The following is a 27,554-nucleotide window of genomic DNA, read 5'->3' as shown; positions in this document are numbered from 1 at the left end:
TCCCTATCTCTGTAACCTCCTCCAGCCCCTACCACCCTCCCTATCACTGTAACCTCCTCCAGCCCCTACCACCCTCCCTATCTCTGTAACCTCCTCCAGCCCGGACAACCCTCCCTATCTCAGTAATCTCCTTCAGCCCCTACCACCCTCCCTATCTCTGTAACCTCCTCCAGCCTGGACAACCCTCCCTATCTCTGTAACCTCCTCCAACCCCAACAACCCTCCCTATCTCTGTAACCTCCTCCAGCCCCTACAACCCTCCCTATCTCTGTAACCTCCTCCAGCCCGGACAACCCTCCCTATCTCTGTAACCTCCTCCAGCCCCGACAACCCTCCCTATCTCTGAAACCTCCTCCAGCCCCTACAACCCTCCGAGATCTCTGCGCTCCTCCAATTCCGGCCTCTTGTCCATCCCCCGATTCCCATCGCTCCACCATTGGCGGCCGTGCCTTCAGCTGCCTGGGGCCCTAAGCTCTGGAATTCCCTCCCTAAACCTCTCCGCCTCTCTCTCTCCTCCTTTAAGACGCTCCTTAAAAACCAACCTCTTTGACCGAGCTTTTGATCGCCTGTCCCTAATATCTCCTGATGTGGCTCGGGGTCAAATTCTGTCTGATTTACACTAACTTGGATGTTGTATTATGTTGAAGGTGCTATATAAATGTCAGTGAGCAACACCCTCAGTACTGACCCCCCGACAGTGTGGCACGCCCTCAGTACTGAGCCTCCGACAGTGTGGCACTCCCTCAGTACTGAGCCTCCGACAGTGTGGCACTCCCTCAGTACTGACCCTCCGACAGTGCGGCACTCCCTCAGTACTGACCCTCCGACAGTGCGGCACTCCCTCAGTACTGACCCTCTGACAGTGCGGCACTCCCTCAGTACTGACCCTCCGACAGTGCGGCACTCCCTCAGTACTGACCCTCCGACAGTGTGGCACTCCCTCAGTACTGAGCCTCCGACAGTGTGGCACTCCCTCAGTACTGAGCCCCCGACAGTGTGGCACACCCTCAGTACTGACCCTCCGACAGTGTGGCACTCCCTCAGTACTGAGCCTCCGACAGTGCGGCACTCCCTCAGTACTGACCCTCCGACAGTGCGGCACTCCCTCAGTACTGACCCTCCGACAGTGCGGCACTCCCTCAGTACTGACCCTCCGACAGTGCGGCACTCCCTCAGTACTGACCCTCCGACAGTGCGGCACTCCCTCAGTACTGACCCTCCGACAGTGCGGCACTCCCTCAGTACTGACCCCCCGACAGTGTGGCACTCCCTCAGTACTGACCCTCCGACAGTGCGACACTCCCTCAGTACTGACCCTCCGACAGTGCGGCGATCCCTCAGTACTGACCCTCCGACAGTGCGGCACTCCCTCAGTACTGACCCTCCGACAGTGCGGCACTCCCTCAGTACTGACCCTCCGACAGTGCGGCGATCCCTCAGTACTGACCCTCCGACAGTGCGGCACTCCCTCAGTACTGACCCCCCGACAGTGCGGCACTCCCTCAGTACTGACCCTCCGACAGTGCGACACTCCCTCAGTACTGACCCTCCGACAGTGCGGCACTCCCTCAGTACTGACCCTCCGACAGTGCGGCACTCCCTCAGTACTGACCCTCCGACAGTGCGGCACTCCCTCAGTACTGACCCTCCGACAGTGCGGCACTCCCTCAGTACTGACCCTCCGACAGTGTGGCACTCCCTCAGTACTGACCCTCCGACAGTGCAACACTCCCTCAGTACTGACCCTCCGACAGTGCGGCACTCCCTCAGTACTGACCCTCCGACAGTGCGGCACTCCCTCAGTACTGACCCTCCGACAGTGCGGCACTCCCTCAGTACTGACCCTCCGACAGTGCGGCACTCCCTCAGTACTGACCCTCCGACAGTGCGGCACTCCCTCAGTACTGACCCTCCGACAGTGCGGCACTCTCTCAGTACTGACCCTCTGACAGTGCAGCACTCCCTCAGTACTGACCCTCTGACAGTGTGGCACTCCCTCAGTACTGAGCCTCCGACAGTGCGGCACTCCCTCAGTACTGACCCTCCGACAGTGCAGCGCTCCCTCAGTACTGACCCTCCGACAGTGCGGCACTCCCTCAGTACTGACCCTCCGACAGTGCGGCACTCCCTCAGTACTGACCCTCCGACAGTGCGGCACTCCCTCAGTACTGACCCTCCGACAGTGCGGCGATCCCTCAGTACTGACCCTCCGACAGTGCGGCACTCCCTCAGTACTGACCCCCCGACAGTGCGGCACTCCCTCAGTACTGACCCTCCGACAGTGCGACACTCCCTCAGTACTGACCCTCCGACAGTGCGGCACTCCCTCAGTACTGACCCTCCGACAGTGCGGCACTCCCTCAGTACTGACCCTCCGACAGTGCGGCACTCCCTCAGTACTGACCCTCCGACAGTGCGGCACTCCCTCAGTACTGACCCTCCGACAGTGCGGCACTCCCTCAGTACTGACCCTCCGACAGTGCGGCACTCCCTCAGTACTGACCCTCCGACAGTGTGGCACTCCCTCAGTACTGACCCTCCGACAGTGCGGCACTCCCTCAGTACTGACCCTCCGACAGTGCGGAACTCTCTCAGTACTGACCATCAGTAGCAGGATTGTCGGCCTGGAATCTGGGGCTTGAGCCTGTGCCCAGCTGACTGAGAGGTGAGAGAGAGAGAGAGAGAGAGAGAGAGAGAGAGTGTGAAATTGCGAGCCGCTGATGACTGCTATGGGAAGCACGGCTTCTGGTGAAACCGTGAGAGGGCTCTCAGGGGATTATCATCAGTGCGCAGTGTCCTTACCACCCTGCATGGCTTCGAGCCTCAGCTGAGGTCGACAAATATAGAACAAGTGACGATAAACAAGTGTAATCAATGAGGTGATGCTATCCCGCAGTCACGTACCTGTCACTGGGGCCTGTGATTATATAAACCCATGGACCATCTGTTAGAATCAACACACTGTCCAAACTCTCTCCTCAATCTGGTACTAAACCCCCTACACACACAGCACAGCAAGAGTCCAGGCTGCAGCTCCCTGTGTTCTACTAAGCCCCCTGTCATGGCTCCATCTCACCTCAGTAGCCCCAGGTTCCAGCTCCTGATTGCTGCCCAGTGACCCCTGTTGAAAGGTAGCTGAGTGTGGATAGGATGTCAAGTGAGAGCAGGCATGAGCTGGTCCATGACACACTTGAGGTTGGGGGCGCAGGGGATGGGGAGAGACAATATGGCCCCTCCTGATAACAGACTGCACGAAACACGAGGTCGAGACACAGACTGGTCCCCAATCCCGTTCACACACACACACAGACTCTTGTACACGCAGTCTCTCGTGCGCAGTTTCGTACGTACACGCAGACTCTAATGCACATAGTCTCGCTTGTGCACGCAGAGTCTCATACACAGACTGTCATGCGCAGTCTCGCGTGTACATGCAGACTCTTGTACACGCTGACTCTTGTGCGCATAGTCTCACACTTACACGCAAACTCTCGTGCACACAGTCTCACACTTACACGCAAACTCTCGTGCACACAGTCTCACGCGTACACGCAAACTCTCATGCACACAGTCTCACGCGTACACGCAAACTCTCGTGCACACAGTCTCACACGTACACGCAAACTCTCGTGCACACAGTCTCACACGTACACGCAAACTCTCGTGCACACAGTCTCACACGTACACGCAAACTCTCGTGCACACAGTCTCACACGTACACGCAAACTCTCGTGCGCACACTCTCATACGCACATGCAGACTCTCGTGCGCACAGTCCTGCAAGTACACGCAGACTTTCATACATGCAGACTCTCATGCGCACACTCTCATACACACATGCAGACTCTCGTGCATACAGTCTCACACGTACACGCAGACTCGTAATCGCAGACTCTCATGCACGCAGTCTCACAAGTACACGCAGAGTCGCATGCACAGTCTCGCACATACACATAGACTCTTGTGCGCACAGTCTCTCACGTACATGCAGACTCTCGCAGATGCAGATTTTCGCATGCAAAATCTCACATGCAGACTTTCGCATCCACGCAGACTCTTGCACACATGCACGCAGACACACAAGGCACAAAAACCACACAAGTACACATCAGCAGACGCACAAGACCTGCATGTGCACATTGATAAAGCTGCTGTATACATCAGCAATCAATGTTTGGACTGAAGAAAACTCAACGTCGAGTCATAGAGAGATACAGCACTGAAACAGGCCCTTCGGTCCATCAAGTCTGTGTCACCCATTTATACTAATCCTACATTAACCCCATATTCTCTACCACATCCCCACCATTCTCCTACCACCTACCTACACTAGGGACAATTTACCTATCAACCTGCAAGTCACATTCAGAGTAGATCCCAATACCAGACCCCTCCCCATACCCGAACACGATGTGGGGGGGGGGGGGGGGGGGCAGAGAGTTGCATCTTGAGGGGGTGATGCAGCGAAGGGTGAGGAGGGTGGGGAAGAGTTTTGGAGTTTGTAGAATGGAGGAGCTGAGTGAGGAGGGAAGAATGGGGGAGAGAGAGAGACAAAGAGAAGGGATCAAGAAAGGGAAGGGGGAAAGCGAGCATGACAGAGAGGAGAACGAGGGAGGGGGGAGAGAGAGAATTGGAGAGAGAGCAGAGACAAAGAGAGAAAGGGAAGGGGAGGGAAGGAGAGAGCAGAGACAAAAAGAGAAAGAGAAGGGGAGAGAGAGACAGGGAAGGGGGGAATGAGGGAGACAGAGAGACGGGGGAAGGGGAGAGAGAGAGAGAGAGAAGGAGAGAGAGAGACAGGGAAGGGGGGAATGAGAGGGAAGGAGAGAGAGAGACAGAGAGACGGGGGAAGGGGAGAGAGAGAGAGAGAAGGAGAGAGAGAGACAGAGAGACGGGGGAAGGGGAGAGAGAGAGAGAAGGAGAGAGAGAGACAGGGAAGGGGGGATGGGGGATTGAGGGGGGACAGGGGGGGATTGAGGGGGGACAGGGGGAGGGGGACAGGGGGGGATTGAGGGGGGACAGGGGGAGGGGGAGAAGACTGAGGGGGAGATTGAGGGAGGCGGCGGCCCCGCTCCGAGTCGTTCCCCGGCCCAGGAGCCTCTTACCTGGGGACGCAGCTGGGCGAGGATCGGTCGATCTCCCAGGTGGCAAATAGGTTCATGTGGACGGGTCTCGGGGCAGAACCCGGGGCCGAACGGTGCGGCTTGTCGGCCATAGCGGCAGCACCGGGAGCCGGGAGCCGGGAGCCGGAGCGGGTCTGACTCTCAGTCTGAGTCTGAATGTGAATCTCCGCTTCCAGCGCTGGTTCCGGATTCACACACACGGAGGAAGCGGAAACCCGAACCACCGGACCGTGTACATTACACACACACCGGACCGTGTACATTACACACACACCGGACCGTGTACATTACACACACACCGGACCGTGTACATTACACACACACCGGACCGTGTACATTACACACACACCGGACCGTGTACATTACACACACACCGGACCGTGTACATTACACACACACCGGACCGTGTACATTACACACACACCGGACCGTGTACATTACACACACACCGGACCGTCTACATTACACACACACCGGACCGTGTACATTACAGACACACCGGACCGTGTACATTACACACACACCGGACCGTGTACATTACACACACACCGGACCGTGTACATTACACACACACCGGACCGTGTACATTACACACACACCGGACCGTGTACATTACACACACACCGGACCGTCTACATTACACACACACCGGACCGTGTACATTACAGACACACCGGACCGTGTACATTACACACACACCGGACCGTGTACATTACACACACACCGGACCGTGTACATTACACACACACCGGACCGTGTACATTACACACACACCGGACCGTGTACATTACACACACACCGGACCGTGTACATTACACACACACCGGACCGTGTACATTACACACACACCGGACCGTGTACACTACACACACACCGGACCGTGTACATTACACACACACCGGACCGTGCACATTACACACACACCGGACCGTGCACATTACACACACACCGGACCGTGCACATTACACACACACCGGACCGTGCACATTACACACACACCGGACCGTGTACATTACACACACACCGGACCGTCTACATTACAGACACACCGGACCGTCTACATTACAGACACACCGGACCGTCTACATTACAGACACACCGGACCGTGCACATTACACACACACCGGACCGTGTACATTACAGACACACCGGACCGTCTACATTACAGACACACCGGACCGTCTACATTACAGACACACCGGACCGTCTACATTACAGACACACCGGACCGTGCACATTACACACACACCGGACCGTGCACATTACACACACACCGGACCGTCTACATTACAGACACACCGGACCGTCTACATTACAGACACACCGGACCGTGTACATTACACACACACCGGACCGTGTACATTACACACACACCGGACCGTGTACATTACACACACACCGGACCGTGTACATTACAGACACACCGGACCGTGTACATTACACACACACCGGACCGTGTACATTACAGACACACCGGACCGTGTACATTACACACACACCGGACCGTGTACATTACAGACACACCGGACCGTGTACATTACACACACACCGGACCGTGTACATTACACACACACCGGACCGTGTACATTACACACACACCGGACCGTGTACATTACACACACACCGGACCGTGTACATTACACACACACCGGACCGTCTACATTACAGACACACCGGACCGTCTACATTACAGACACACCGGACCGTGTACATTACACACACACCGGACCGTGTACATTACACACACACCGGACCGTGTACATTACACACACACCGGACCGTGTACATTACACACACACCGGACCGTGTACATTACAGACACACCGGACCGTGTACATTACACACACACCGGACCGTGTACATTACAGACACACCGGACCGTGTACATTACACACTCACCGGACCGTGTACATTACACACACACCGGACCGTGTACATTACACACACACCGGACCGTGTACATTACACACACACCGGACCGTGTACATTACACACACACCGGACCGTGTACATTACACACACACCGGACCGTGTACATTACACACACACCGGACCGTGTACATTACACACACACCGGACCGTGTACATTACACACACACCGGACCGTGTACATTACAGACACACCGGACCGTGTACATTACACACACACCGGACCGTGTACATTACAGACACACCGGACCGTGTACATTACACACACACCGGACCGTGTACATTACACACACACCGGACCGTGTACATTACACACACACCGGACCGTGTACATTACACACACACCGGACCGTGTACATTACACACACACCGGACCGTGTACATTACACACACACCGGACCGTGTACATTACACACACACCGGACCGTGTACACTACACACACACCGGACCGTGTACATTACACACACACCGGACCGTGTACATTACACACACACCGGACCGTGTACATTACACACACACCGGACCGTGTACATTACACACACACCGGACCGTGTACATTACACACACACCGGACCGTGTACATTACACACACACCGGACCGTGTACATTACACACACACCGGACCGTGTACATTACACACACACCGGACCGTGTACATTACACACACACCGGACCGTGTACATTACACACACACCGGACCGTGTACATTACACACACACCGGACCGTGTACATTACACACACACCGGACCGTGTACATTACAGACACACCGGACCGTGTACATTACAGACACACCGGACCGTGTACATTACACACACACCGGACCGTGTACATTACACACACACCGGACCGTGTACATTACACACACACCGGACCGTGTACATTACACACACACCGGACCGTGTACATTACACACACACCGGACCGTGTACATTACACACACACCGGACCGTGTACATTACACACACACCGGACCGTGTACATTACACACACACCGGACCGTGTACATTACACACACACCGGACCGTGTACATTACACACACACCGGACCGTGTACATTACACACACACCGGACCGTGTACATTACACACACACCGGACCGTGTACATTACACACACACCGGACCGTGTACATTACACACACACCGGACCGTGTACATTACACACACACCGGACCGTGTACATTACACACACACCGGACCGTGTACATTACAGACACACCGGACCGTGTACATTACACACACACCGGACCGTGTACATTACACACACACCGGACCGTGTACATTACAGACACACCGGACCGTGTACATTACACACACACCGGACCGTGTACATTACACACACACCGGACCGTGTACATTACACACACACCGGACCGTGTACATTACACACACACCGGACCGTGTACATTACACACACACCGGACCGTGTACATTACACACACACCGGACCGTGTACATTACACACACACCGGACCGTGTACATTACACACACACCGGACCGTGTACATTACACACACACCGGACCGTGTACATTACACACACACCGGACCGTCTACATTACAGACACACCGGACCGTCTACATTACACACACACCGGACCGTGTACATTACAGACACACCGGACCGTGTACATTACACACACACCGGACCGTGTACATTACACACACACCGGACCGTGTACATGGCACAAACACCGGACCATGTACATTACAGATACACATACACACTGGACCGTGTACATTACACACACACCGCACTGTGTACATTACATACACACTGGACTGTGTACATTCCACACCTACTGGACCGTGTACATGACACAAACACCGGACCATGTACATTACAGATACACATACACACCAGACCGTGTACATTACACATTCACTAGACCATGTACATTACAGATACACACACTGGACCATGTATATTACACACTCACCGGACCGTGTACATTACAGATACACATTGGACTGTGTACATTACAGATACTAACTGGACCATGTAGATTACAGCTATATACCCTAGGCCATGTACATTACACACACACAAAGGATCGTGCAAATTACACATAGACACTGGATCATGTACATCACACACAAACCGGACCATGTAGATTAAACACACACACACACCAGACTGTGTACATTACAGATACACACACACTGCACCATGTATATTAGACACACCGGACTGTGTACATTAAACACAAACTGGACCATGTACATTACAGATACGAACTGGATAATGTACATTGCAGATACACACCGGACTGTGTACTTTACAGATACATACTGGACCATGGACATTACATACAAAACCAGACTGTGTACATCACAGACACACCGGACCGTGTACTTTACAGATACATAACCAGACCGTGTACTTTCAGCACTCACTCTGGACTGTGTACATTACACACACACCAGTCTGTGTAGATTATACACACACACCGGACTGTGTACATTATAGATACACCAGATTGTGTACATTACAGACACACAGAGGACCATCTCTCCATAAGTGCGGCGCTCCCTCAGAACTGAGCCTCTGACAGTGCAACTCTCCCTCAGTACTGACCCTCCAACAGTGCGGCGCTCCCTCGCTCCCGACCCTCCGACAGTGCGGCACTCCCTCAGTACTGACCCTCCAACAGTGCAGCACTCCCTTGGTATTGACTCTCCAACAGTGCAGCCCTCCCTCAGCACTGTCCCTCCGACAGTACAGCACTGACCCTCAGACAGTGCGGCACTCCCTCAGTACTGACCCTCCGGCAGTGCGGCGCTCCCTCAGTACTGACCCTCCGACAGTGCGGCGCTCCCTCAGTACTGACCCTCCGACAGTGCGGCGCTCCCTCAGTACTGACCCTCCGACAGTGCGGCGCTCCCTCAGTACTGACCCTCCGACAGTGCGGCGCTCCCTCAGTACTGACCCTCCGACAGTGCGGCGCTCCCTCAGCATTGACCCTCCGACAGTGCGGCGCTCCCTCAGTACTGACCCTCCGACAGTGCAGCACTCCCTCAGTACTGACCCTCCGACAGTGCGGCACACCCTCAGTACCGACCCTCCCTCAGTACCGACCCTCCGACAGTGCGGCACTCCCTCAGTACTGACCCTCTGACAGTGCAGCACTGCCTCAGTACTGACCCTCCGACAGTGCGGTGCTCCCTCAGTACTGACCCTCCGACAGTGCGGCGCTCCCTCAGTACTGACCCTCCGACAGTGCGGTGCTCCCTCAGTACCCACCCTCCGACAGTGTTGCACTCCCTCAGTACTGTATTGGGTGTGTCAGTCTGGAGTTTGTGGTCCAGTCTGAGCAGTAGGATGTAAACCCACAACCCGCTGACTCAGTGGCGAGTGTGACACCTACTAAGCCACAGCCGACACTTGAGCAGAGGAACAGGATCAGGCCATTCAGCCCCTCTAGACCATCCTGTCAATAATTGAAACCCCTGAAGTGGTTGCGAACTTGTGCAGATCTGACTGCAAATTTTGTTTGACAGGCCTCAATCCCTCGTGTTTCAAGCTTTCAGTTAAATTAATATCCTGCAACATCTTCACTCAGTTCCAGATCGAATTCTATCCCCGAAGCTCCATAGATTGCCCTTAATTACCCTGAAAGCTCCAGTGCGGCTTCCAACAGGAATTGGAATCATGGAGAAACTTGGCCAAGAATTCCGAGACACTAAGTTCTGCCTGCCATTATATCGAGAGCCAAGACAGCGAGCCTGGCCAGGACAATCAACCATGAGCTGCATCACAGTTCATCCCAGCCTCTCATCAACCCAACAGGCATTTTCCCAGGAGAGGAAACTTAATAGCGATCAGGAGCGGGAAACCTCGAGCCCCTTATGGATGTGTGGAAAATGTAGCCTCCATCCCCCTTTGTGACCTGGAACCCAGCACAGACGTGTTGAACCTCAGGACCTGGTGACTTCAGCTGGGAGGATGTCTATACATTAGGACAGGACAGATTTGAGTGCAGTTACGATGCCATCCAGAGTCAAATATCCTGTCACCACTTGGTCTCTGGGCTCATTCATAAAACTCACCACTTAAGCAGTGGATAGCATTTGTGGAACCCGTACCCCAGTGAGAGTCAGTGTGTGTGGGACCCGCACCCCAGTGAGAGTCAGTGTGTGTGGGACCCGTACCCCAGTGAGAGTCAGTGTGTGTGGGACCCGTACCCCAGTGAGAGTCAGTGTGTGTGGGACCTGTACCCCAGTGAGAGTCAGTGTGTGTGGGACCTGTACCCCAGTGAGAGTCAGTGTGTGTGGGACCCGTACCCCAGTGAGTGTCAGTGTGTGTGGGACCCGTACCTTAGTGAGAGTCAGTGTGTGTGGAACCCGTACCCCAGTGAGAGTCAGTGTGTGTGGGACCCGTACCCCAGTGAGAGTCAGTGTGTGTGGGACCGGTACCCCAGTGAGAGTCAGTGTGTGTGGGACCGGTACCCCAGTGAGAGTCAGTGTGTGTGGGACCCGTACCCCAGTGAGAATCAGTGTGTGTGAGACCCGTACCCCAGTGAGAGTCAGTACCTTCAGGGAGGAGGGGAAGAAAATGTTCAGGAATGGAATTCTTCTGCTCATTAAATCCAAACTGCACCAAGCAGCAGCAGCAAATTCCACTTGTGTCACTTTGTGTCCCAGGAAGATGACGCAATCTGTCTGGGTGGAAAGCTGTCCAAATTCTAATCAGGATCATCCTGTTCCGCACTTCACAACCCAATGAGATAGAAACAGAGGGAGAGAGGGTGAGAGGGGCAGAGAAAGAGAAAGACAGAGATGGAGGCAGTGATCGAGCTTGGGAAAGACAGTGAGAAGGAGAGAGATAGAATGAGACAGACAGACAGAGAGAGAGAACCAGGTGTGGTTAAGAGCCAAAGACATGGATAATACCACACACCACAGGGCAAAGTCTGAGCTGTTTTGTGAAATGATCTCAAGTTGACATAATGTGATTGAAATATATATTGTTTCAGAAATAATTGAGTTAAATTATATTTAATGTTTGGTTCAGTTCCCTTGCCCTCTTCTTGGCTCTGATTCAGGGATGCTGCATGCACTGGTTATCTCACTCATTTCCAATCCCACTCTCTCGATGTTCACACGTACAGGAGTCACCAGCGATTAGGAGCAGGAGCCCTGGCTGAGCAGAGCCCACTCAGTACAGACCACTGATACAGCCTAGGCGTTTCCTAGGCGGTGATGCTGCAATTTGTTCTGCCGGCTTCTGTATGGCCCTAACCTGATGAAGAGAGAGACATATTGCAGACACCGCCTTCTGATTGCTGTGACTCCCAACTCTGCTTGTCCAGTGGATGGGTGGTGCGTAGTAGAGAATATACAGGAGACCATTCCCCACCCCCCACATAGCAGAAGAGGGGGGACCTGGGCCAATTTTCACATGGCTGAACGCACCTCCCCCACCAGGCACTCTGCAAAGCAGCCTCCGTCCACTCATTGTGCCCACAAACAGAGGGCCGATCGTATATGAAGTGTAAAGCAACAGTTCCATTCATAAATTACATCATTCACAATCTCAATATGTCCCAATGTGCATCACAGTCAGAATACTTTTTGATGTGCAGTCACCATCTTAATATAGGAAATGCAGCAGCCTATTTGCATAGCAAGCTCCCACAGACAGTAATGAGCCTCTGGAGTGGGACTTGAACCACCTCCTCGTGCGGAGGTGAGAAAGACACGACATACGAGCCACAGCCGATATTCCTAAAATCTCCCAAACCCCGTTCATCTGAGACATCATCTTGTTCTGTCACGTGGTCCAAACAGAAAACGTTAACTTGTCCCTTTTCTCTCCCCAGATGCTGCCAGACCTCCCGAGTGTTTTCCAGATTTCAATGTGTTTGAGATCTGCAGTGTTTTGTTCCGTTTGGTGGTCTGTTGCTCGGTTTCCTGATCTCAGCTGGCTAACTGTAAGAAGTCTCAGAACCCGACTCAGCGAGGATAGGGAAATAATCAAACATCATCCCGGGATGCAGCTGCTATAGGAGGGGTGGTAGAAGACAGGGCGGGCGGGCGAGGGAGAGCGCGCGCCAGAGGGGGGCGAGGGAGAGCGCGCGCCAGAGGGGGGCGAGGGAGAGCGCGCGCCAGAGGGGGGCGAGGGAGAGCGCGCGCCAGAGGGGGGCGAGGGAGAGCGTGCGCCAGAGGGGAGCGAGGGAGAGCGCGCGCCAGAAGGGGGCGAGGGAGAGCGCGCCAGACGGAAAGGGAGGCAGAAAGAGAGAGAGAGAGAGATATCCAGGATGTGCATATGTGAGAAACTCATTCCACCCTGGAACATGGAATGAAAATGACAATGTAGTTCAGCACCAAGAGCGACCTGTCAGTTGGGGAAGAGCTGCTTCTGTACAGTGGGCAGGGGTTAGAAAAGAGCAAACACACCTCACTGATTAAAAAAAAAAGTCACAACTTTAATACAATTGAGAAATGTAGGGGTAGGAAGGGAGCGAGTGAGGTTTGTAGCTTGGCCAAGGTTAGAATTTGAACTCCTTGTACTTTTTGGTACCTCGGCTGCTGTCTGCAGGCTGTGCTTTCCTCTTCTTTTGCTGCAAACCAAACAAGAACACGTTACATCAACACTCGTTTACATAGCTCCTTCAACAGACTAACAGCCTAGGGCACTTCACAGAAACATTACCAGACACAGATCAGACCCCGAGCCACATAAGGAGATATTAGGGACAGGCGACCAAAAGCTCGGTCAAAGAGGTCGGTTTTAAGGAGCGTCTTAAAGGAGGAGAGAGAGAGGCGGAGAGGTTTAGGGAGGGAATTCCAGAACTTAGGGCCCCAGGCAGCTGAAGGCACGGCCACCAATGGTGGAGCGATGGAAAGAATCTGCTATGATAACTGATTGATTAGAGAGGCTCACAAGCATCTCTGGTCCCTGTACAGGTGCTTACAGCAGCCACTGCTTACAGCCTATTACAGCATTGCCAGTGATTGCTCTGTAATCTCCGCACGAGGCCAGATTACAATAAGCCAGCAGCTGATAATAGCATAGGTACTATGAATAAACATGGTGAAAGCAGCTGCTTTACCAAGGCAGTTTATTTTGGACTGCTTCCAGCACTACTGGTGACCTTGCTCTGTCCCATTTCAACTCCAGGCCAATGGTAGCCCACTGATTCAGGCCAAGCCCCCGCCTCCATTTACAACTCAGCAATGTGTTTCTCCTTGAGGGAGTGTTGGTGGGGGAAGAACCCCAGTTAACAAATCCCATTCCACTACTGTACATAGGAACAGGAGCTAACCAGTGCTGTACCTGTCCTGGGACTGTTTGATGGGGACAGTGTAGAGGGAGCATTACTCTGTATCTAACCCCGTACTGTACCTGTCCTGGGAGTGTTTGATGGGGACAGTGTAGAGGGAGCTTTACTCTGTATCTAACCCCCGTACTGTACCTGTCCTGGGAGTGTTTGATGGGGACAGTGTAGAGGGAGCTTTACTCTGTATCTAACCCCCGTACTGTACCTGTCCTGGGAGTGTTTGATGGGGACAGTGTAGAGGGAGCTTTACTCTGTATCTAACCCCCGTACTGTACCTGTCCTGGGAGTGTTTGATGGGGACAGTGTAGAGGGAGCTTTACTCTGTATCTAACCCCCGTACTGTACCTGTCCTGGGAGTGTTTGATGGGGACAGTGTAGAGGGAGCTTTACTCTGTATCTAACCCCCGTACTGTACCTGTCCTGGGAGTGTTTGATGTGGACAGTGTAGAGGGAGCTTTACTCTGTATCTAACCCCCGTACTGTACCTGTCCTGGGAGTGTTTGATGGGGGACAGTGTAGAGGGAGCTTTACTCTGTATCTAACCCCCGTACTGTACCTGTCCTGGGAGTGTTTGATGGGGACAGTGTAGAGGGAGCTTTACTCTGTATCTAACCCCCATACTGTACCTGTCCTGGGAGTGTTTGATGGGGACAGTGTAGAGGGAGCTTTACTCTGTATCTAACCCCCGTACTGTACCTGTCCTGGGAGTATTTGATGGGGACAGTGTAGAGGGAGCTTTACTCTGTATCTAACCCCCGTACTGTACCTGTCCTGGGAGTGTTTGATGGGGACAATGTAGAGGGAGCTTTACTCTGTATCTAACCCCCGTACTGTACCTGTCCTGGGAGTATTTGATGGGGACAGTGTAGAGGGAGATTTACTCTGTATCTAACCCCCGTACTGTACCTGTCCTGGGAGTGTTTTATGGGGACAGTGTAGAGGGAGCTTTACTCTGTATCTAACCCCCATACTGTACCTGTCCTGGGAGTGTTTGATGGGGACAGTGTAGAGGGAGCTTTACTCTGTATCTAACCCCCGTACTGTACCTGTCCTGGGAGTGTTTGATGGGGACAGTGTAGAGGGAGCTTTACTCTGTATCTAACCCCCGTACTGTACCTGTCCTGGGTGTGTTTGATGGGGACAGTGTAGAAGTGGGGAGATGTGCTTACCTTCTGTTTGGCAGCATGCTCTGCCACCATGTCACTGAAGTCCTCCTTCTCGACCTGCGCCTGCTGCTCGCGGACCCTCTCCTCATATTTCTGGGTCATGGCCATGGGGTCAAGCTCCAACTCTTCAGGTGCCAGTGCCACCTCGATACCCTGGGTTTCGGGAGCAGGCCCTTTCCGACTCATCACCTACCGGACACACCACACAGCACAGCACGGTGAGGCACAGTAACACAAGAGCAAAATAACACGGAAGATGGAAACGACAGAAAATGCTGCAAATACTCGGCAGGTCTGGCAGGATCTGGGGAGACAGAAACATAATCAGAGTTCTGACGAAAGGTCACTGACCTGAAACGTTAACCGTTTCTCTGTCTACAGATTCTGCTTGACCTGCTGAGTATTTCCAGCACTTTCTTTATTACAGTTAGACACACAGCTTGAAGCTGTCTGAGGATTACTGGTGTGCGACACACAGTTTCTCGTAAATTATGTTGCCCTCCCCTACGACTGGATGAAGCTGATTTGCCCCTCTTGCTCGACCAGTGACGGTGGGGGAATTCTCGTGACCCACTTGAGCACTGAGGGAAGGATGATTCAGGATGTTTACCCAGCTTGTAATCCCGACAGCCACACTGTAACACTGCTTAATCCACCAAGACTGAAATAAGGGAACAATACAGATCTTTTTTAAAACACAGCAATCATTGCACAGAGTGCAGCAAAGGGACACTGGAGAGATTTGCCCAGCCCATGACCTTGAAGGCAGTAAAAAATAGCATGTAGCAAAGTCGTATAAAAGACAGAGAGCTCAGAACCACAAAGACACAGAAACTGTGTTCGCACAGCTGACCTTGGTCACAGCTATATTCACATTCATATCCTTCACAGTCAAGGACTGCCCAGCCTGCTCCGCATCTCTCCCAGTTAACCCAGAAACAAAGCCTCGTGTGAAGAAAGAACTTGCATTTATATGGCACCTTTCACATCCTCAAGATGTCCCAAAGCTCTTCACTTCCAATGAAGTCCTTATTTTGAAGTGTAGTCACTCTGCAACACTGCCGCAGAAGCAGCCGACACCACCAGACCAGTTAATGTGATCAGGGGCAGGAACCATGTCTGATTTCTGCCCCTTCCCTAACCCAGGGGGACTGGTTCTTCCTGCTGTGGGTGTGTGTTGGCGGGGGGGGAATCAGTACAACACCAGGCAGGGCCAGCTAACTCAGCACAGGCCAGAGATGGAGGCTGGACTTTTGTTACTGGTCACTGACACACATACACTACATCCTGGTACAGTATGAAACCGGCACAAACAGCTGCCACGCTATACCCAATGGGGGAGGAGGGGAGATTGCCCCCTCTGCTCTGGTTACCGTTAGTTACCACGCCCACAGTGTGGCAGGACAGAACTCACCGCCGACATGTCGTAGATGTGTGTCGACCCCATCATGGCTCCTCCTATTGTCGCTGTCCGCTTCTCCGGCACCGGAACGTAGAGCTGAGGCGTGTCACCACTGCAGGGAAAGAACAGGACGGCCAATCAGAGTGTCACCAAGTGCTCAAAGTGGGTCCTCCCCACCCCCACCCCCCCCTCACTGCCCAGGTCCTGCACCCCCCCCTCCCCCCCACCACTGCCCAGGTCCTGCCCCCCCCCCCCTGCCCAGGTCCTCTCCCCCACCCCCCCACTGCCCAGGTCCTGCCCCCACCCCCCCACTGCCCAGGTCCTGCCCCCCCCCCCCTCACTGCCCAGGTCCTCTCCCCCACCCCCCCACTGCCCAGGTCCTGCCCCCCCCCCCTCACTGCCCAGGTCCTGCCCCCCACCCACCACTGCCCAGGTCCTCCCCCCTCCCTGCCCAGGTCCTCTTCCCCCCCCCCCCCCAACACTGCCCAGGTCCTCTGTCCCCCCCCCCCCACTGCACAGGTCCTGCCTCCCCCCCCCCACTGCACAGGTCCTGCCCCCCCCCTCTCCCCCCCCCCCCCCCCCCCCCCACTGCACAGGTCCTGCCCCCCCCCCCTCTCCCCTCACTGCCCAGGTCCTGCCCCCCCACCACCCCCCCACCGGTCCTGCCCCTGTACCCACATGGAGTGAACTGACAGCTCCCCATTTGCTGGCACCACACAACGTGACAACAGGAGGGAAACTCACTCCCACAAGCAGCATGATTCACAGCGATACCCCAGTACTGGAACCAGCTCCTGTGTCACAACCATCATCCTGAAGAGTTTCACTTACCCCGGCCGTAGCCACTCTTAAAAACGAAAGCACGTAGTTCAAATGAATCCGAGCCAGATGCAAACAATCGGGGGTAGGGCCCAGTCACAAACAGTCCCCCCCCCCCCGTTTACAAACAATCGGGGGTAGGGCCCAGTCACAAACAGACAAACAGTCCCCCCCCCCCCCCACCCCGTTTACAAACAATCGGGGGTAGGGCCCAGTCACAAACAGTCCCCCCCCCCCCCCCACCCCGTTTACAAACAATCGGGGGGTAGGGCCCAGTCACAAACAGTCACCCCCCCCTCCCCGTTTACAAACAATCGGGGGTAGGGCCCAGTCACAAACAGTCTCCCCCCCCCCCCCCCCCCACCGTTTACAAACAATCGGGGGTAGGGCCCAGTCACAAACAGTCCCCCCCCCCCCCGTTGACAAACAATCGGGGGTAGGGCCCAGTCAGAAACAGTCACCCCCCCCCTCCCCGTTTACAAACAATCGGGGGTAGGGCCCAGTCACAAACAGTCCCCCCCCCACCGTTTACAAACAATCGGGGGTAGGGCCCAGTCACAGTCTCCCCCCCCCCCCCCCCCCCCCCCACCGTTTACAAACAATCAGGGGTAGGGCCCAGTCAGAAACAGTCACCCCCACCCCTCCCCGTTTACAAACAATCGGGGGTAGGGCCCAGTCACAAACAGTCCCCCCCCACCGTTTACAAACAATCGGGGGTAGGGCCCAGTCACAAACAGTCCCCCCCCACCGTTTACAAACAATCGGGGGTAGGGCCCAGTCACAAACAGTCACCCCCCCCCCCCACCGTTTACAAACAATCGGGGGTAGGGCCCAGTCAGAAACAGTCCCCCCCTCCCCCACCGTTGACAAACAATCGGGGGTAGGGCCCAGTCACAAACAGCCCGCCCCCCCCCCACCGTTTACAAACAATCGGGGGTAGGGCCCAGTCACAAACAGTCACCCCCCCCCCCACCGTTTACAAACAATCGGGGGTAGGGCCCAGTCACAAACAGTCCCGTCCCCCCCCCCCACCGTTTACAAACAATCGGGGGTAGGGCCCAGTCACAAACAGTCCCGTCCCCCCCCCACCGTTTACAAACAATCGGGGGTAGGGCCCAGTCAGAAACAGTCACCCCCCCCCCCCACCGTTTACAAACAATCGGGGGTAGGGCCCAGTCACAAACAGTCCCCCCCCCCCCCGTTTACAAACAATCGGGGGTAGGGCCCAGTCACAAACAGTCCCCCCCCCCCCCGTTTACAAACAATCGGGGGTAGGGCCCAGTCACAAACAGTCCCCCCCCCCCCCGTTTGCAGATACTGATTATTATGGGTACAGGTTTCACATGAACCCTGCAGATGTTTCTCTCAGCTGGTGAATATTGATGCTGTCCCCAATGTTTACTCATTAGGCTCGTACCTCCTCCTCTCCCAATCAGCAGTACTACTGAGTCCAATCGAATCCCTACTCCCTCTGGAACCTCAGGACCGAGAGGCCAGTTGGAGGTCCTACCCCCCCAACCACCCCCCTCGCCAAACCTGGCCTCTTCCTTGCTCAACAGGATTCAGCTCTTACCCATCCATGGCTTCCTCGATCTTCTTCTTCCTCAGCTCAATGAGTTCAGGGGTCTCCATCCCCGCTGGGACAGAGGAGAAACCCCCTGGGGTAATCAGCCCACTGCAGAGAGACACAGAAAGGTCATTTACAGTTACAGTAAGAGGTTAACAGCAACAAGTTTACAAAGTTAAAGAGGCAGGCCAGGAGAGCACTGAAATAGTCAAGAGTCTGGAGATAACAAAGCCATCAATGAGGGTTTCAGCAGCCGATGAGCTGGGGCTGAGTCAGAGTCAGGCAATGTTACAGAGGTAGAAATAGGTGGCCTTAGTGATAGCGAGGATATGTGGTTGGAAGCTCATATATGATATCATGGTTGCAAAGAGTCTGGTTTAGCCTCAGGCAGTTGCCATGCAGAAGGATGGAGTTGTCATTGCAGGAGTTCTCTTAGATAGACAAGAATTGAATGAGGTGAGTCCAGTCCCACCCAGCTGGACCATACATGGTGTGGTCAACTACGTCAAAGAGTGCAGACAGCTCGAGAAGGACATGGAGGGATAGTGTACCACTGTCACAGTCACATAACAAAACCTCCACACCACTACGACACAGACCACCCACCCTCCAATTCCATCTTGGTCAGAGCCCTTCCTCCCACTCAGTCCCAACTTTCTACCTGTCGGCAGGAGTGATGAAGCCGGTGTCATCTGGTTTATCTTCATCGCTCTCGTCCTCCTCTTCCTCTTCCTCCGAGGATTCCTCATCAGAAGGCTCCAGCTCACCCCAGGGTGTCCGGTCTAGCTCCTCTTCTTCAGTCTTGGCCTGCGAGTGAAGATCAGAAATCTTTCTATTCCTGTGTCTATCATATAGGAATAAGGGGAGACCATTCAGCCCCTCAAGCCAGTTCTGCCATTCAGTTAGAACCATCTCCCTGCCTTGATTCTGTAATCCTTAATCCCCCTCACCCAACTAAAATCTATCCATCTCACTTTTGAAATTTCTAATTGACCCCCGGCCTCAGCAGCTTTCTGCGGGGAGAGTGTTCCCGATTTCCACTCCCCTTTGTGTGAAGAAGTGTTTCCTGACATCACCCCTGAACGGCCCTGGCTCTAATTTTAAGGTTCTGCCCCCTTGTTCTGGACTCCCCCCGAGCAGAGGAAATAGTTTCTCTCTATCGACCCGATCGAATCCTTTAATCATCTTAAACCCCTCGATTAGATCAACCCCTTAATCTTCTACACTCGAGGGAATACAAGCCCAGTCTGTACAACATAATTTAACCCTCTAAGTCCAATAAATGAAATTCATATTTTACTTAAAATTTGCTACAATAGAGTTCACATAGCAGAAAAAATTATCACTTAGAATTCCTCTGTTCTTTCTTAAAACCTTAAAATTCACAATTGCAACATTGGGGCTGCAGATAAACTGCAGCACGTTCTCATCTCACTGTGGGATCGTGCTGTGCACAAAATGGCAGCCACCGACACTGGTATCAACAGTCCCTGCAATCCAACGGACAGTTCTTGGAGAGTGCAGTGGTTCAGGAAGAATGTTACAGTGCTGTGTTAGCGTGAGCCCGGCAATATTTACCTGGAATTCCAGCGAATTGGTTCCAAACACATCCCCGTACAGTGGCTTTCCAGTTTCATCGACAGGGGGCTTCCCCCACCCTCCAGCGTGGTACCCGAAGGAGCAGCTCTGCAAAAGGAACAACACACGGCCCTTTCATGGTTAGAGCAAAGTACAAGAGGTCGACAGTGTGGTGCAGGCCCTACACCTAGCCCAACATCTCATCTCCCCTCTGCCAATTATCTTAAATCTGTGTCCCCTCTGGTTACCGACCCTCCTGCCACCTGAAAACAGTTTCTCCATATTTACTCTATCAAAACCCCCTCACAGTGGCAGCTCATTGGAACGTCACACCCTTTCAAACTGTGACAGTATAGGTCTGTCCCCATTTCGCTCTTAGCACAACACGTCTCTGGCGATGAGTTTCAGACGATGGACTTACCTCTGGGATGGGAGAGTTTAGGCCAGGAATTTTCAGATTGGGATACGATGGTGGAGGGCCGTACCTCTGCATGGCAATCAGCCACGGGGGAGGAACTTTGTGAGCATTCTGTAGGAGAAACAAAACAACTGGAATTGGAACATGAACTGTTACACAGGGAAACTCCCCAACACAAAAACAACTTCCATCTAGAAAAGGGCCTTTTGTGCCCCGAGGCACTTCATAGGAGTGTAAATCAGACAGAATTTTCACACCAAACCACGTAAGGGGATAGATACCAGGACAAGCAAGGCAGGCTTTTAGGAGCATCTTAAAGGAGGAGAGACGTGCGAAGAGGTTTATTTATGGAAGGAGCTGCAGAGCTCAGGGCCCAGGTAGTTGAAGGTCAGAGTTGGAGAAGCGCAGAGATCTCTGGAGGTTGCAGGACTAGAGGAGGATAGAGAGATAAGGAGGGTAAGAATGTGGAAACGGCATATTGCCAAATCACCCAAGGATTTCCACTGTTACAAAATTCTGCTACTGTTAAACTCTCAGTGCAGTGCAATAGTGGGAGAGGAGGGACAGTCCATTCTCACTGTATCCATTTTAAATGTGAACAAGCACCTCACAGTTCCACATTCACACGATAATTACACACGGGGGGGGGAGACTGTTCAATCAGAAAGAACCCTACCCCACCCCCCACTCCACCACAGCATCTAATAATTCTAGGGATTTCTGTAATACTCGGGATTCACGTCTTCCATTCCAAACTACATCGTCCTTCCACATTTGGAAGAAGCATTTTGTTGGGTATAACACTGGGGGGGGGCGGCAAATGGGTCCGTCCCTGCGTCACCCCGGGTCGGGGGGGGGGGGGGGGGGGTGTCTATTCCTGCCTGACCCCCGAGTGGGGGGGGAAAAGAACGGGTCCGTCCCTGTGTGAACCCAGGGGAGAGGGGGGCTTCAGGTCTGTCCCCGGGACACGGGTCCGTCCCTGTGTGACCCAGGGGAGAGGGGGGCTTCAGGTCTGTCCCCGGGACACGGGTCCGTCCCTGTGTGACCCAGGGGAGAGGGGGGCTTCAGGTCTGTCCCCGGGACATGGGTCCGTCCCTGTGTGACCCAGGGGAGAGGGGGGCTTCAGGTCTGTCCCCGGGACATGGGTCCGTCCCCGTGTGACCCAGGGGAGAGGGGGGCTTCAGGTCTGTCCCCGGGACACGGGTCCGTCCCTGTGACCCAGGGGAGAAGGGGGCTTCAGGTCTGTCCCCGAGACACGGGTCCGTCCCTGTGTAACCCAGCTTCGATGCAGGATCTGCGAGGTCAAAGATCTGATCATGTGACAAGATGTCATTTCTTTAAAACCGGGGAAGGGAATTTACTTACAGCTCCCACAGGCATTCCGAGGGCTAGTCTCAGCTCATCCGACAAATCCCCAGGTTTCTTCTCTTTAAGACGAGTCTCGAATTCTTTGCCCTGTTGCAACAAGCAAACAAAATGCATTGAGCTAACCACGTCAGTTGGGAAAGTCATTCACCTTGAACAGACAGTGCCCCATGTTCACCACCGTACTTTTAAAAGGCATCTTTAATGCAGTAAAACACAAGGCACTTCACAGGAGCGTAAACCAGACAGAATTTGACCCCGAGCCACATAAGGAGATATTAGGGACAGGCGACCAAAAGCTCGGTCAAACAGGTCGGTTTTTAAGGAGCGTCTTAAAGGAGGAGATAGAGACAGCCTGAAGGCATGCTGGAATTCCTCGCCTTCCCTGCTCAACCCGGTTCCAACCAGCTGTCAGTCCCACAGAATCTCAGCAACGGAGGAGGCCATTTGGCCCTTTGTGCCTGTGCTGGCTCTTTGAAAGTTCTATCCAATCAGTCCCACTCCCCCCCTGTTCTTTCCCCCACAGACCTTTTCCAGTATTTATCCAATTCCCCTTTTGAAAGTTACTATTGAATCTGCTTCCACCGCCCTTTCAGGCAGCGCGTTCCAGATCACAACAACTCACTGGTTCTTTTGCTAATTACTTTCACTGTGTGTCCTCTGACTCTCCTACTGCTAGAAACAGTTTCTCCTTATTTACTCTATCAAAACCCTGTATGATTTGAATATGTTTTGCAATTCAAAGACAAAAATAATAGAGGCCAGCTTGGAAAGGGTGAGATTCTGATCAACTCTAGTCTAATGACTAAGTGGTGGACTGTTAGAAGCTGTAATTCTGCAATAAAGCGATTAGCAGGGAGCAATTAGAGATATCATGAGCCTATGTTACATCAATTTTACAGCAGTTATCTGCACTCGCTGAGATTAGATTACAGTCTTACGAAAACGAAACAATTGCTTTATTCTGTACAGTGTGTCAGTTCAGAGGAAGCACTTCCTTATCGACAGAGGCTCCCAAATGAGCAGGACAAACCACAATCAAGTCAGAAAATCAACCAGTTGGATCTCTCCAGCTCCTCTCGCCACCTCAGTACGTCCCAAAGCGCCTCACAGCCAATGAAGTAACGGGGGAAATGTGCAGCCAATTTACACACAGCAAGATCCCACAAACTGGAAAGACCATAATGACTCAGACAATCTGTTGTAGTGATGGTTGAGAGATAAATAATCGGTACCAGGTGGGGGCAGTGAACACCCCTGCTCGTGACTGGAATTGTGGCCGTGGGATCTTTTATGTTCACCTGAGACGGCGAAAGTCAGCACCGGAGGCAGCGTGGGGCTCCCTCAGCGCCGGCCCTCCGGCAGCACGGGGAGGGGGCTCCCTCTGGCAGTGTCAGCCTGGATTATGGGGCTCGTGTCTGGTGTGAGGCTCAAACCCACGAGCTTCTGACACAGAGCGAGGAAGATGGCTACCCACTGAGTCACAGCTGAAACTGGAAATACTAAAACATGCCAGGATGGTTCAGAGATGGGTGGGCAGGGAGGGTCAGGGTCAGTCAGAGGGGGAGACAGGAGAAGCTAAAGAAAGAGTCCAGTTTTCAGGGGACTTGTGAAGGCAGGGAGAGATTGGATATTACATTGTTTGAGGTTTGGACCTCACTGGCCAGGCCAGTGACTGCCCTTTTCCGAGTACAAGTGCCAGCCTCATACAGCGGGACTGGAGTGATGTGAAGGCCAGACTGGGTTAGGAGCAGCAAGTTATTCAGTCCTGGGGTTGGAGCCGAATCTCATTGTAATTCAAATCCACTTTTCCCAGGGTTCACTGGGTAGTGATCAGTGACCCTCCACCCCCATCGAAGATCACACAATACAGACCAGGAATGAAGTCTGGCCCTTTCTTGCCCTGTGTTGGGCTCAGTACCACACCTGCTGTGAGATCTGCAAATATAGGATGGGCTTAGAGCTGTGCCCTTGGGGCTCAAATGACACAGCAGCCACACCCTCCCCCAATCCCGAAATGAAGGAATAGCCCAGGGCAGGTAATGATAGTGGATAATGGACCTGGCACTCAAACGCCTGCTTTTTACTGAAGGCAACGCTACCTCATAATACAGGTCTCCATGGATGGTCAGTTTGGGTTTCGTCTGCCATTTGAAGAAGGCATCATGCAGCTTCTGGTAGTCAATATCTATTTTACCCATTTTCGGACGCACTTTCTCCCTCATTTTAGTCTTCATGGTTTTCTGCTCTTCCTGTAAACAAACAACACACACACCGAATTAGAGCAAGATTTCCAACACCACAACCCGCCAACTCCAGGAGTGCTGACTGGGGAGAGCTCACTGTGCCATGGGTTTAAGTGTTCAGTGCTGACTGGGGAGAGCTCACTGTGCCATGGTTTTAAGTGTTCAGTGTTGACTGGGGAGAGCTCACTGTGCCATGGGTTTAAGTGTTCAGTGCTGACTGGGGGAGAGCTCACTGTGCCATGGTTCTCAGTGTTCAGTGCTGACTGGGGGAGAGCTCACTGTGCCATGGGTTTAAGTGTTCAGTGCTGACTGGGGAGAGCTCACTGTGCCATGGGTTTAATGTTCAGTGCTGACTGGGGGAGCTCACTGTGCCATGGTTTTAAGTGTTCAGTGCTGACTGGGGAGAGCTCACTGTGCCATGGTTTTAAGTGTTCAGTGCTGACTGGGGGAGAGCTCACTGTGCCATGGGTTTAAGTGTTCAGTGCTGACTGGGGGAGAGCTCACTGTGCCATGGTTTTAAGTGTTCAGTGTTGACTGGGAGAGCTCACTGTGCCATGGTTCTAAGTGTTCAGTGCTGACTGGGGGAGCTCACTGTGCCATGGTTCTCAGTGTTCAGTGTTGACTGGGGGAGAGCTCACTGTGCCATGGTTCTAAGTGTTCAGTGCTGACTGGGGAGAGCTCACTGTGCCATGGTTCTAAGTGTTCAGTGCTGACTGGGGAGAGCTCACTGTGCCATGGTTCTAAGTGTTCAGTGCTGACTGGGGAGAGCTCACTGTGCCATGGTTCTAAGTGTTCAGTGCTGACTGGGGGAGCTCACTGTGCCATGGTTCTCAGTGTTCAGTGTTGACTGGGGGAGCTCACTGTGCCATGGTTTTAAGTGTTCAGTGCTGACTGGGGGAGCTCACTGTGCCATGGTTTTAAGTGTTCAGTGTTGACTGGGGAGAGCTCACTGTGCCATGGGTTTTAAGTGTTCAGTGCTGTCTGGGGGGAGCTCACTGTGCCATGGGTTTAAGTGTTCAGTGCTGATTGGGGGAGCTCACTGTGCCATGGTTCTCAGTGTTCAGTGTTGACTGGGGAGAGCTCACTGTGCCATGGTTTTAAGTGTTCAGTGTTGACTGGGAGAGCTCACTGTGTCATGGGTTTAAGTGTTCAGTGCTGACTGGGGGAGCTCACTGTGCCATGGTTCTCAGTGTTCAGTGTTGACTGGGGGAGCTCACTGTGCCATGGGTTTAAGTGTTCAGTGCTGACTGGGGAGAGCTCACTGTGCCATGGTTCTAAGTGTTCAGTGCTGACTGGGGAGAGCTCACTGTGCCATGGTTCTCAGTGTTCAGTGTTGACTGGGGGAGCTCACTGTGCCATGGTTTTAAGTGTTCAGTGCTGACTGGGGGAGCTCACTGTGCCATGGTTTTAAGTGTTCAGTGTTGACTGGGGAGAGCTCACTGTGCCATGGGTTTTAAGTGTTCAGTGCTGTCTGGGGGGAGCTCACTGTGCCATGGGTTTAAGTGTTCAGTGTTGACTGGGGGAGCTCACTGTGCCATGGGTTTAAGTGTTCAGTGTTGACTGGGGAGAGCTCACTGTGCCATGGGTTTAAGTGTTCAGTGCTGACTGGGGAGAGCTCACTGTGCCATGGTTTTAAGTGTTCAGTGCTGACTGGGGGAGCTCACTGTGCCATGGGTTTAAGTGTTCAGTGCTGACTGGGGAGAGCTCACTGTGCCATGGGTTTAAGTGTTCAGTGTTGACTGGGGAGAGCTCACTGTGCCATGGGTTTAAGTGTTCAGTGCTGACTGGGGGAGCTCACTGTGCCATGGGTTTTAAGTGTTCAGTGCTGACTGGGGGGAGCTCACTGTGCCATGGGTTTAAGTGTTCAGTGCTGACTGGGGAGAGCTCACTGTGCCATGGTTTTAAGTGTTCAGTGCTGACTGGGGGAGCTCACTGTGCCATGGGTTTAAGTGTTCAGTGTTGACTGGGGAGAGCTCACTGTGCCATGGGTTTAAGTGTTCAGTGTTGACTGGGAGAGCTCACTGTGCCATGGTTCTAAGTGTTCAGTGTTGACTGGGGGGAGCTCACTGTGCCATGGGTTTAAGTGTTCAGTGCTGACTGGGGAGAGCTCACTGTGCCATGGGTTTAAGTGTTCAGTGCTGACTGGGAGAGATCACTGTGCCATGGGTTTAAGTGTTCAGTGCTGACTGGGGAGAGCTCACTGTGCCATGGGTTTAAGTGTTCAGTGCTGATTGGGGGAGCTCACTGTGCCATGGTTTTAAGTGTTCAGTGCTGACTGGGGGAGCTCACTGTGCCATGATTCTCAGTGTTCAGTGCTGACTGGGGGAGCTCACTGTGCCATGGGTTTAAGTGTTCAGTGTTGACTGGGGGAGCTCACTGTGCCATGGTTTTAAGTGTTCAGTGTTGACTGGGAGAGATCACTGTGCCATGGGTTTAAGTGTTCAGTGCTGACTGGGGGAGCTCACTGTGCCATGGGTTTAAGTGTTCAGTGTTGACTGGGGGAGCTCACTGTGCCATGGGTTTAAGTGTTCAGTGCTGACTGGGGGGAGCTCACTGTGCCATGATTCTCAGTGTTCAGTGCTGACTGGGGGAGCTCACTGTGCCATGGGTTTAAGTGTTCAGTGCTGACTGGGGGAGCTCACTGTGCCATGGGTTTAAGTG

At 53.4% G+C, this 27,554-nt stretch overlaps 2 protein-coding genes across 5 annotated transcripts in view; both read right to left on the bottom strand.

Moving 5' to 3' along the window:
- Positions 1-5,310, bottom strand: part of LOC137355887 (phosphofurin acidic cluster sorting protein 1-like) — a 63,113-nt gene extending 57,803 nt beyond the window's left edge. For all 3 annotated transcript variants that reach the window (XM_068021500.1, XM_068021501.1, XM_068021502.1), the window contains exon 1: positions 5,103-5,310. In XM_068021500.1, the coding sequence (XP_067877601.1) occupies positions 5,103-5,212 (110 nt within the window). In that variant the 5' untranslated portion in view covers positions 5,213-5,310. The remainder of the gene's footprint in view (positions 1-5,102) is intronic.
- Positions 5,311-13,456: 8,146 nt separating this feature from the next.
- Positions 13,457-27,554, bottom strand: part of sf3b2 (splicing factor 3b, subunit 2) — a 39,862-nt gene continuing 25,764 nt past the window's right edge. For both annotated transcript variants that reach the window (XM_068021498.1, XM_068021499.1), the window contains 9 exons: positions 24,750-24,899; positions 22,648-22,737; positions 21,286-21,393; positions 20,865-20,972; positions 19,948-20,093; positions 19,293-19,394; positions 16,913-17,012; positions 15,502-15,687; positions 13,457-13,612 (listed from right to left, as the gene is read on the bottom strand). In XM_068021498.1, the coding sequence (XP_067877599.1) occupies positions 13,541-13,612; positions 15,502-15,687; positions 16,913-17,012; positions 19,293-19,394; positions 19,948-20,093; positions 20,865-20,972; positions 21,286-21,393; positions 22,648-22,737; positions 24,750-24,899 (1,062 nt within the window). In that variant the 3' untranslated portion in view covers positions 13,457-13,540. The remainder of the gene's footprint in view (positions 13,613-15,501; positions 15,688-16,912; positions 17,013-19,292; positions 19,395-19,947; positions 20,094-20,864; positions 20,973-21,285; positions 21,394-22,647; positions 22,738-24,749; positions 24,900-27,554) is intronic.

Source organism: Heterodontus francisci, chromosome 44, assembly GCF_036365525.1.
Source record: "Heterodontus francisci isolate sHetFra1 chromosome 44, sHetFra1.hap1, whole genome shotgun sequence".
NCBI lineage: Eukaryota > Metazoa > Chordata > Chondrichthyes > Heterodontiformes > Heterodontidae > Heterodontus > Heterodontus francisci.
The sequence above is the reverse complement of the archived record's forward strand: the minus strand, read 5'-3'. Positions and strand labels throughout refer to the sequence as shown.